The sequence below is a fragment of the Palaemon carinicauda genome, chromosome 20, assembly GCF_036898095.1.
Source record: "Palaemon carinicauda isolate YSFRI2023 chromosome 20, ASM3689809v2, whole genome shotgun sequence".
NCBI classification, from domain to species: Eukaryota; Metazoa; Arthropoda; class Malacostraca; order Decapoda; family Palaemonidae; genus Palaemon; species Palaemon carinicauda.
In genome coordinates, this window is record NC_090744.1 from 117,789,703 (window position 1) to 117,802,202 (window position 12,500).

At 33.6% G+C, this 12,500-nt stretch overlaps 1 protein-coding gene across 1 annotated transcript in view; it reads right to left on the bottom strand.

Annotated features, from left to right (window-relative positions):
- Positions 1-12,500, bottom strand: part of LOC137614430 (nephrin-like) — a 395,945-nt gene that overhangs the window by 63,694 nt on the left and 319,751 nt on the right. The window contains exons 9-12 of the mRNA XM_068344246.1: positions 6,215-6,400; positions 3,837-3,948; positions 2,736-2,911; positions 682-868 (exon numbers count right to left, since the gene is read on the bottom strand). Of these exons, the coding sequence (XP_068200347.1) occupies positions 682-868; positions 2,736-2,911; positions 3,837-3,948; positions 6,215-6,400 (661 nt within the window). The remainder of the gene's footprint in view (positions 1-681; positions 869-2,735; positions 2,912-3,836; positions 3,949-6,214; positions 6,401-12,500) is intronic.

The window sequence follows — 12,500 nt, forward strand, 5'->3', positions numbered from 1 at the left end:
TTTTTTTATAACCTCATCATCATTATGATTTAAACCTGGTTAATTATGGACGAATTTAAAAAAAAAGAAGTAAATATTCCAGTATAAATAACTTCTTTTCAACTCTGGTCAATGAGTATAATCAGAATGAAAAGAAATTATTTATACTTGAATATATACTTTTTTTATAAACTCATCATCATTATGATTTAAACCTGATTAATTATGGACCTGTTAATTTTTTTTTCTTCATTTCAAAATAAAAAGAAATGATTTATACTTGAATATATACTTTTTTTATAACCTCATCATCATTATGATTTAAACCTGGTTAATTATGGACCTGTTAATTTTTTTTTCTTCATTTCAAAATTTATATATTTCTTATTATGTTTTACTATGGTTTTTTATGTAAATAATTGAAAAAAAAAGTAAATATTCAAGTATAAAAAACAAGACATCGTATTTTAAAGTAAGACAAGAAGATCAACACTTAACACTTCCCAGAGAGTTCTGTTAAATTTGTTTTTCTTCATTTCAAAATTTATATATTTCTTATTATGTTTTACTATGGTTTTTTTATGTAAATAATTGAAAAAAAAGTAAATATTCCAGTATAAATAACAAGACTTTTTTTTTTTTTTTATGTAAAGTAAGATAAGAAGATCAACACTAAACGTTTCCCAAAGAGTTCGTACCCACCTGGTCACAGTGCCACCGTAGAGCCCAGGGGAGTGTGAGGTGATAGCTCCCTCCAGGGTGGCCCCTCCCGAGTGCCAGGTCAGGGTGGAGGGAGGCAAGCTGGAGGAAGACTCGCAGGTCAAAGTGGCCACCTCTCGAGCTTCCACCTGGCTGGGTTTGCATTGGGTTATGACCTCCCACGCCGGAACTGGAAAAAAGGTACAAATGGTGAAAATTCGCTTTGAAAATAAAATGTAAATGATGAAAATTCACTTTGAAGATAAAATGTAAATGATGAAAATTCACTTTGAAAAGAAAGATGAAAATAATGAAAATTCACTTTGAACAAAAAATATATTTTGAAAATTCGCTTAAAAAAACAAAAACAAATGAAATTTCACTTAAAAAGAAAAAAAAGAAAAATTCACTTTGGAAAAAAATGGTACAAATAATGAAAATTCACTGGAAAAATGGTACAATTGATGAAATTTCACTTTGGAAAAAAAAAATACAAATGATGAAAATTCACTTGTATGTTTCATCGTTCGAAAAAGAAAGACAATATGGCTTTTTGAAAACACTTGGTGCGTTTCATCGTCTTAGAAACTAATGAAACATTGTCTTTTATTCTTTCTAAATATGTGAAGGTTTGAGATACACTAATGAGATAGTATTTTTTTTTCTTTTTTCTTTTCTTTTTTTTTTCTTTTGCATGTTTACCAATTTGGGTATTATAAATCATATACAACCTTGCATTTGCTTTTTTGTGTATTTTAAACACACACACACACACACACATATATATATATATATATATATATATATATATATATATATATATATATATATATATATATATATATATACAGTATATATATATATATATATATATATATATATATATATATATATATATATATATATGAAAATAAAGATATTATCTTGTCTCTAGTAGCAATAAACAAAAATTTATGTCATAAACTTACTTTAGATTTCTGATAATATGAAAAACGTAGGATTTACTTTCCTCCGAGATTTATGACAAAAGGATAAAAATTCATTATTTTCTTGAGATATATTTTACGTTTAAACTTTTTTCATCACCATCTCCTCCTACGCCTATCGACGCCAAAAAAAAAAAACAATCTTTTAATTTTTTTACGTGTAGTTCACAGAAACTTTAAAATTTTCAGCTGTAATATTCTTTTTTTCATGTATTATAACCTTAAATGCCGTATTTAGTTTACTTTCACTTTGTCTAATATAATATTTCATCTGTAATATTTTTGAAAAACATGAAACCATTACTGATATAAAAAATACCAGTTTATCCTGATTTCATAAATGTGTAATCGTAAAAAAATCAGGAAAAATGAGAATGTAGTACAAATTTTATGCAAGAAGAGATCAAAGGAAAATGGAAATGATTTTGTTTCATGTTTCATATTAATCTTGAATGACCAGCAGCCAGTGAGAACGAAAAATAATGGCTTTATAAATATATATAAAACGAAGCCGCTAAACTGCATAAAAATTCTTTTAAAACGAATAGGATGGATTTACGTAATATCTAAAATGAAATAAGAAATCAAAGTGAAAATATTTATATCTCTGAGTAGATGTTTCAAGTAATAAAGATATAATAAGGATACCTATTTTTTTTTTAATTTATGCTGTTATAGAAAAATTTTTGTAAGTGGGTTTTGCAATATATATATATATATATATATATATATATATATATATATATATATGTATATGTGTATATGTATATATATAATATATATATATATATATATATATATATATATATATATAAATATATATATATATATATATATATATATATATATAAATATAAATATATATATATATATATATATATATATATATATATATATATATATATATATATATATATATATCTTATACCTGATTAGAAAGATAATTTTTTGTACTTTTATATGACATTCAAAACAACATAAAAGTATTATTGCTTTTATACCCCCCCCAAAAAAAAAGAAAAAAAAAAAAAAAACTCAAATCTGACTCAAGACTAAAATCTACGGACTTACACATAAGGTTTATGGTCGTGTGAGCGGTGAGTGGCGTGGTGGTGGCAGCGTTGCTAACTTCGCACCTGACCTTTGCTCCGTTATCAGCTGGCACGACCTTAAAAGCTGCCCTCGCCCAGGTCAAATTTCCCTTCTGCTGTTCCTGGACTTCGACCTCTTCCTCGCCTTTGAATAACCTGTTTTGTAATGAGGTCAGAGGCCAGGAGGTTAGAGGTCAAGTTAGGTGAACGAGATAGCTATGAAGTGACGGTATAGAGTTCAGAGTTTAGTTGGTGAAGTATGACAGGTGAGAAATGATTGGAGAGAATGGGATTTGTCTTGTTGAATTAATAATTATAGGTATCAAAACTAACGAATGTAAATGTGAATAAATATGAGTTGGATGTTGAACGATGAAAGATAGTAACTTAAAGGTTAGCAGGGTTTCATTAAAAGCCATAGGAAATTATACAAAACAATGTTATTGATAGAGAAAGAGGATTTGTTATATCTATCTATCGATCTATCTATCTCTATCTTTCTATCTATCCTTCTATTTCCTTTCCTCAAGGGGATATTTTACCTTGTTGGGGCCCTTGAACTTATAACATCCTTCTTTTACAATTAGGGTTATTATTATTATTATTATTATTATTATTATTATTATTATTGTTATTTGCTACGCTACAACCCTAGTTGGAAAAGCATGATGCTATAAGCTCAGGGTCCCCAACAGGGAAAATAGCCCAGTGAGGAAAGGAAACAAGGAAAAATATAATATTAAGAACAGTAACAACATTAAAATAAATATTTCCCAAATAAACTATAAAAACTTTAACAAAACAAGAGGAAGAGAAATTAGATAGAATAGAGTGCCCGAGTGTACCCTCAAGCAAGAGAACTCTAACCCAAGACAGTGATAATAATAATAATAATAATAATAATAATAATGATAATCAGAAAGGAAGCAGGGCAAATGCATTCAATAGCAACTAATGTAAAATTTATTGCTAAAATGTAAACTTCTTATTCCATATACAGAATCAATTCCCCCGGGTTTTAGGCATAACATTTAATCAAGGTTATCTCATTTTCATATCCTTAAGAGTGACCCATGCTGACCTGATTCGTGGTGGAGGATGACCTCCGGTGCTGGTGCAGGTCAGTTCAAGCACGGTCCCTGCCACGACCTGGCCTCTGACATCCACCTCGACTACCGGTGGTCCTGGCATTCCTGGAGAGTCATTTGGAAAAGGCTTCGTTATTATAGGTAAGTAAGGGTTGATTAGTCATGCTTAGTGCTATCTAATTACAATGCAAACTCTTGTATAAGGTGTACTGATGGGATAAATAGTTTAAATGCATACACTATATTCATGGCCAGCAAGTCTGAAGCTTTCGTTATCGTGGCCTTAGATGTCAGGATGCCAGATAAACTCATAATCAATCAATCAATCGTTATCGTGGAATGGCAACATACAAGCAAAGATAAGATGTCGTACTTGTTGTTTACCGGTTGGTTGCCAGGGCACGATAATGAAACATTTAGATCTCTTAGTAATATCTATTTATCATACTTATGCTACTTCGTATTTAGAAAATCATTAGTGTCCATATTTTGAATAAAAGGTACGTGTAAACATGGCAAATGATACGGCACAAACAAGGAATTAAATTACTATGCTGTATTTATATCAAAACATCTTTAGGAACTTATCCTAAATATCGTGCGCAGAGTCAAAGTTGAAATGTAAAATTTGATTAATTTTCGTTACTATTGGCACCATTAGAACTTTTACTTTGATCTCTCCCTTATTTCTTATTACAATTTTATGAAAATCATGTATTGAATATAGTATATGTTTATTTTCAGCTTAATAACTTCATATTGTTTTTATCAAAACTTTGCGGTGATTACAGTCTATATAAATGATACCATATCATGAATCCATTACACATAAAGATAAACAATTTTTAACACGTTGGTAGTTATTTGATTACTAATCTGTGCTTAAGAAGTTCAATGTTTAGGTGTGAAAGATGTAATCTCATTGATATTTTTGGGCTTTCTGTAGTTAATCTACAGTTAAAAAATATTAAAAAACGGTAAATGCAAGACAATATTTAATACAGGATTTTTACCATTTAAAAAACGGTTATACTGACGTATAGGAGTGATATAACGGTCACTAACCCGTAAAGAATAATAACAAAGTACGATAAAATTACGGTCGTCTGTATTTTACTGAAATACGGCTGAGAACAGTATATGTTTACGGAAAATTTCCGATTATATAATTTCTTTTTTCTTTTTTTTTTTTTTTTTTTTTTTACAATTGAATAAAATACTTAAGATTTATTTACGTCTTCATGACATACTAATCAATAGGTTTAATTAATGTAATGTAATATCATACATGTAAATATATATTCAAAGCTTTCCATTGACAATTATGAATCACAAATGAGATTAAAATGCCACATTATTTCTATTCGAAGAGAATATTTTTTTATTGATATGCAATTAATTATGGACCCACTTGTAATAATTATGATCTGCTTATGTTTTATGTGACGTCAGCGATTATTGAATATCATGTTTCAATTGCGCCAAACAATATTATTTTAAAATTCTTTGGTAACACTGATAAGTTATGTATTTTTCATAACTGCAATAACGAGATTTGATATATTTTTATTAATATACAACAAATAAAAAAATAATTTTAATTCATAAGTAATTATAAGTTATACTTTATATTCCATTAATAATAAATATATTGACAAATTATGTTTGCTTCATAACTGCAATAACCAGGTTTTAAAGGTTTAAAGGCCGCTCATGAATGGCAGAGGCAAGGGACAGTGACATTGCCCTAGAGAGCAGGACAGTGCCCTAGAGACGGAACATATACACCTATGATTAGCGCACAAGCCCCCTCTATCACCCAAGCCAAGACCAAGGAGTGCCAGGCCAAGGTTTTGCATATTTTTGAGAATATACAGCAAATATAAAATGAATTTGAATTCTTACTCCACTAGAAATATTTATGAATAAGTTATCTGGTAGCGTTCTTGCCTGGTGATTGCCAGACTGGGGTTCGAATCCCGCTCAAACTCGTAAGTTCCTTTGGTCGCTGTAACCTCACCATCCTTAGAGGCTAAGGATGGGTGGTCGGGGAAGCCTATAGGTCTATCTGCTAAGATATCAGCAGCTCATTGCCTGTCCCTCCTTGGTCCTAGCTTGGGTGGAGAGGTGGTTTTGGGCGCTGATCATATTTAATATGACCAGTCTCTAGGGCATTGTCCTGCTTGATAGGGCAATGTCACTGTCCCTTGCCTCTGCCATTCATGAGACGCCTTTAAACCTTTAAATCTTTAAGTGATCGCGATTAATTGTCCCTCTCCCTTGCCTCTACCATTCATGAGCAGCCTTTAAACCTTTAAATTAACTATTTTAGGTTATAAGTGTTAAGTAAATAGGTAAATATAGTACTTACTTGTAATACTTATGAGTCGCGTATGCGTTATCGGATTATCAGCAGTCGAATGCTTCGCCTCGCACTCCACCTTGACCTGCCTGGCGTCCTTTGACCCGCTGGCATACTGGGTCAGCTCCGATGACGTAATCCAACCACTGCCGTCAGCTCGTTTCTCTTCCGTTTTGCCTCCCTTGACCACTTTACCTGGTAAGGAGATTAACTGGACTTATGATTTCGAATTCAATTATTTTTATATGTTAGACATGCATACAGTGTATATATATATATATATATATATATATATATATATATATATATATGTATATATATACATATATACACACATATATATATATGTATATATATGTGTGTATGTATATACAAATAAACATTACCTATATATATGTGTATATACAGTATATATATATATATGTATATATATATATATATATATATATATATATATATATATATAGCATACTCCATATTTCCTTTTTCAAAAAGGTGGCACCTAAAGGGTGTAGTATTCCTGTTTCTAGTATGTCTGAATGGATGTAATTGCATGTCACATGCCTTTCCTCTTACCCAACCAACGCTTGTACCTATTATTGGGTTAAGTGGTCAGTGAATTGTATGGGGGAAGTTACGTTCATGTGTATAGGTTAAGTAGGGATCATTGCCAAAGTAATAAAATTATCCTCACTTTTTATAAATATATATTAAAGAAACACCTCGAATAACAACATCTTGAGTAACGAGAATCGCGAATAACGATTATCGCGAATAACGAACACCGCAAATAACGGGCATCGCGAATAACGAACATCGCGAATAGCGAAATACCGTTTGACAACCGGTGAAGGACAATGTATATATAAGCAAAACGCGTGAAATAATTTTGTGGAAACACGCTAGAGACTTCCTTAAAACTTTCAACGTTTCCTGCGGACCTGGTTGCATATTTTGAGCGACGAAATCCGCAGAGCTTTACGGAGGATTTGAATAATTCTTTCGGGGTATTTTGACACTCGTTCATTTATTCAAACACATGTTCACTACGGCTGTGCTGTATCTTTTATTTCAGTCGTCAGGGCTGGTGAATTCTACGTTCTATGAAATAAAATGTAATAAATAATTTTGAGAGGAATTGGGATGCAAATGTCAGTTACAAAAGTTGCAAAAATTATCTGGAATGGGAAATATCGAGTCATCTATCTATGTGAATGAAAGAAATCAATGTTAGTGACCCTTGAAGTCTGTCAATTTGAAGGTAGATGATGTTGATGACCAATAAAGAATAACAAAACAACATTAAGAATACTCAAACAGTACTCGCACACTAAAAAAAATACCAAATAACTAAAATATCAATAATATGGGAAATATCCAAGATGGAATTGGTCATTTGTATTAACGAATGAAGAAATCAACATCAAGGACCCTTGAAATCTGTTACTTTGAAGGTAGATGATGTTGATAAAGAATAAGAAAAAAAAAACATCAAGAATACACAAGCAATATTCAGACACCAAACAAAAAATTACCAGTAGATAATGTTGATAAAGAATAGAATGAAAATACATTAAGAATACGCAAACAATATTCAGACACTAAAAAAAAATTACCAAAATATCTGAAATATCAATGCTGTGGAAAATATCCTAGATGGAATTGGTCATGTATTAGCGAATAAAGAAATCAATATCCAGTTATATGAAAGCTGAGAATAATTAAATTTTGGAATGTCTTGTGATTTTAGCAGAACAACAGTTCCCTTTCCTTCTCTTATTGCAAATCTATAACAGGAATTCTGGCAATAATAAGGTAGATATTAATAAACAATAACAAAACATAATATGGAAACAGTACTATGACACTTATAAATAATAAACACCTTCCTGAAAGCAGCCATTAATAACATTAGCAATGTTTTAGGGAAGAATCTCATTCCTCTCTGAGTCTTTGCATAAACCAACGAGTGCATTAAATTTTTTTTTTCCTGGCTGACTGTGTCCATTATCCTGAGGGGAAATTTCATTCAGATCAAACAACAAAGACAATAATATATATAAATATATATATATATATATATATATATATATATATATATATATGTATATATATACACAAATATATGTATATACAGTGTATATATATATATATGTGTATATATATATGTATATTTATATATGTGTATACACTGTATATATATATATATATATATATATATATATATATATATATATATATATATATATATATATATATATATATATATATACACATGTGTGTGTGTGTATATACACGTGTATATATATGCACACGTGGTGAAAGGGTGTGACCAATAAGATTAAAGTCTCCCACTATCACCAATGTACAATGGCCAGTTGGGTGATGAAAGGGACAAACTCCATACACGAAATAATGGCATGTTTGAGGCCTTTGTTCTGCTGTGGACTAGAATGAGCTGCATTTGTTATTGTTATTATTTTTGTTGTTGTTGTTTTACCGGATTGAAACTTGAATCCAAAGATTCAAGGCATTAATTAATTATAACATACGCCAGCTATCAAGATCCAATGGTGTTTCGATATCAGCTGCATGAATATCAGTTGTCTAGCATGATTATTTTTCATTAGTTCTTTAAAAATATCCATACATATTAAACAATTCATAAAATAAAAATAAGAGCAAATGACAGACTACAGTAACCTATTGATACGGGAAGTACTGTATGTGCATAAATGTAATTACTGTAAACACTCACATATCATAAATAAAGTCTTAAGAAATGTATGAAAAGCTACATTGAATGATAAAAGTCAAAATCCTGATCAAGATAACATAAATCACAGATAGCTTTGAAATGATTGCCACATGTCTGTCCAGCACTTAGTGTTTTATTGTGGGGAAAGCCAAGTGTCATAGAGAACTTGTGAGAAGAGTTAAAGGTGTCTGGAGTGTGTTCCAATTGCATCTGAATAGATGCTCACCAGAAGCCGAACACCTCACTGGGGTGCCCTACCACAGCAGTGACCTTCCCAGTAAATAGCTTAAACTCACTGACCCTGGGTTGGATCGATCTGCTGCCATGCGAATGCTAGACGAACACGTTACCACTGTACTAGCCAGGTGCTACATTTTACAGATTTACATTCGATTCGATTCGAGAGAGAGAGAGAGAGAGAGAGAGAGAGAGAGAGAGAGAGAGAGAGAGAGAGAGAGAGAGAGAAATTAAACATTCGTGGTAGAAAGTCTTTGTTCGTAATAGAATTATAGTGTCATATAGAGATGGATAAATAGTTGTATAGATAGATAGATACGAAACATGCATACATATATATATATATATATATATATATATATATATATATATATATATATATATATATATAAAGCGAGCTACTTTCTTAACAAATATAAACGAAAATCATAGCAAATAGCGTTAAAAGATATTTGATGCAAACCCTACAAGAAGTTAAGAACAAAGACCTCCCACAAATAGATAGATGGAAAGACAGATATATACAAGAATACTCAGAAATCGGGGCTAAAAATAGCTGTTGACAGGTGTCGTACAACTCTTGTTAAAAGAATAAAAACTAAAAAAGAAAATAACGCAGAAATAAAGGAAACTGGTGAAATCTCTTCTCAATTTTGTTCATGGAAATACATCGCAAAGAACAACAACATCACTCGAGATAAAGATGCAAAGCCATTAATCCTTGGGACGTCCCCTCGACTCAAATGAATATTTGGCTGACTTCTGGCAAAAAAAAAGAGAGAGACGAAGAGAGAGTGAGAGTTAGAAAGAGAGAGGAGAGAAAAATGTTTGTTGCATTGCAGTGTGGTCATCTTGGCCCTCGGTGGCCTTGATGTTTTGCGGACTTCTACCAAAAAAAAGAGAGAGACGAAGAGAGAGAGAGAGAGTGAGAGAGAAAGAGAGAGGAGAGAAAAATGTTTGTTGCATTGCAGTGTGGTCATCTTGGCCCTCGGTGGCCTTGATGTTTTGCTGACTTCTACCAAAAAAAGAGAGAGACGAAGAGAGAGAGTGAGAGAGAAAGAGAGAGGAGAGAAAAATGTTTGTTGCATTGCAGTGTGGTCATCTTGGCCCTCGGTGGCCTTGATGTTTTGCGGACTTCTACCAAAAAAAGAGAGAGACGAAGAGAGAGAGTGAGAGAGAAAGAGAGAGGAGAGAAAAATGTTTGTTGCATTGCAGTGTGGTCATCTTGGCCCTCGGTGGCCTTGATGTTTTGCTGACTTCTACCAAAAAAAGAGAGAGACGAAGAGAGAGAGTGAGAGAGAAAGAGAGAGGAGAGAAAAATGTTTGTTGCATTGCAGTGTGGTCATCTTGGCCCTCGGTGGCCTTGATGTTTTGCGGACTTCTACCAAAAAAAAAGAGAGAGACGAAGAGAGAGAGAGAGAGTGAGAGAGAAAGAGAGAGGAGAGAAAAATGTTTGTTGCATTGCAGTGTGGTCATCTTGGCCCTCGGTGGCCTTGATGTTTTGCTGACTTCTACCAAAAAAAGAGAGAGACGAAGAGAGAGAGTGAGAGAGAAAGAGAGAGGAGAGAAAAATGTTTGTTGCATTGCAGTGTGGTCATCTTGGCCCTCGGTGGCCTTGATGTTTTGCTGACTTCTACCAAAAAAAGAGAGAGACGAAGAGAGAGTGAGAGTGAGAAAGAGAAAGAGAGAGGAGAGAAAAATGTTTGTTGCATTGCAGTGTGGTCATCTTGGCCCTCGGTGGCCTTGATGTTTTGCTGACTTCTACCAAAAAAAGAGAGAGACGAAGAGAGAGAGAGAGAGAGAGTGAGAAAGAGAAAGAGAGAGGAGAGAAAAATGTTTGTTGCATTGCAGTGTGGTCATCTTGGCCCTCGGTGGCCTTGATGTTTTGCTGACTTCTACCAAAAAAAGAGAGAGACGAAGAGAGAGTGAGAGTGAGAAAGAGAAAGAGAGAGGAGAGAAAAATGTTTGTTGCATTGCAGTGTGGTCATCTTGGCCCTCGGTGGCCTTGATGTTTTGCGGACTTCTACCAAAAAAAAAGAGAGAGACGAAGAGAGAGAGAGAGAGTGAGAGAGAAAGAGAGAGAAGAGAAAAATGTTTGTTGCATTGCAGTGTGGTCATCTTGGCCCTCGGTGGCCTTGATGTTTTGCGGACTTCTACCAAAAAAAAAGAGAGAGACGAAGAGAGAGAGAGAGAGTGAGAGAAAGAGAGAGTGAGAGAGAAAGAGAGAGAAGAGAAAAATGTTTGTTGCATTGCAGTGTGGTCATCTTGGCCCTCGGTGGCCTTGATGTTTTGCGGACTTCTACCAAAAAAAAAGAGAGAGACGAAGAGAGAGAGAGAGAGTGAGAGAGAAAGAGAGAGAAGAGAAAAATGTTTGTTGCATTGCAGTGTGGTCATCTTGGCCCTCGGTGGCCTTGATGTTTTGCGGACTTCTACCAAAAAAAAAAAGAGAGAGACGAAGAGAGAGAGAGAGAGTGAGAGAGAAAGAGAGAGGAGAGAAAAATGTTTGTTGCATTGCAGTGTGGTCATCTTGGCCCTCGGTGGCCTTGATGTTTTGCTGACTTCTACCAAAAAAAAGAGAGAGACGAAGAGAGAGAGTGAGAGAGAAAGAGAGAGGAGAGAAAAATGTTTGTTGCATTGCAGTGTGGTCATCTTGGCCCTCGGTGGCCTTGATGTTTTGCTGACTTCTACCAAAAAAAGAGAGAGACGAAGAGAGAGTGAGAGTGAGAAAGAGAAAGAGAGAGGAGAGAAAAATGTTTGTTGCATTGCAGTGTGGTCATCTTGGCCCTCGGTGGCCTTGATGTTTTGCGGACTTCTACCAAAAAAAAAGAGAGACGAAGAGAGAGAGAGAGAGAGAGTGAGAAAGAGAAAGAGAGAGGAGAGAAAAATGTTTGTTGCATTGCAGTGTGGTCATCTTGGCCCCTCGGTGGCCTTGATGTTTTGCTGACTTCTACCAAAAAAAGAGAGAGACGAAGAGAGAGTGAGAGTGAGAAAGAGAAAGAGAGAGGAGAGAAAAATGTTTGTTGCATTGCAGTGTGGTCATCTTGGCCCCTCGGTGGCCTTGATGTTTTGCTGACTTCTACCAAAAAAAGAGAGAGACGAAGAGAGAGTGAGAGTGAGAAAGAGAAAGAGAGAGGAGAGAAAAATGTTTGTTGCATTGCAGTGTGGTCATCTTGGCCCTCGGTGGCCTTGATGTTTTGCTGACTTCTGGCAAAAAAAGAGAGAGACGAAGAGAGAGTGAGAGTGAGAAAGAGAAAGAGAGAGGAGAGAAAAATGTTTGTTGCATTGCAGTGTGGTCATCTT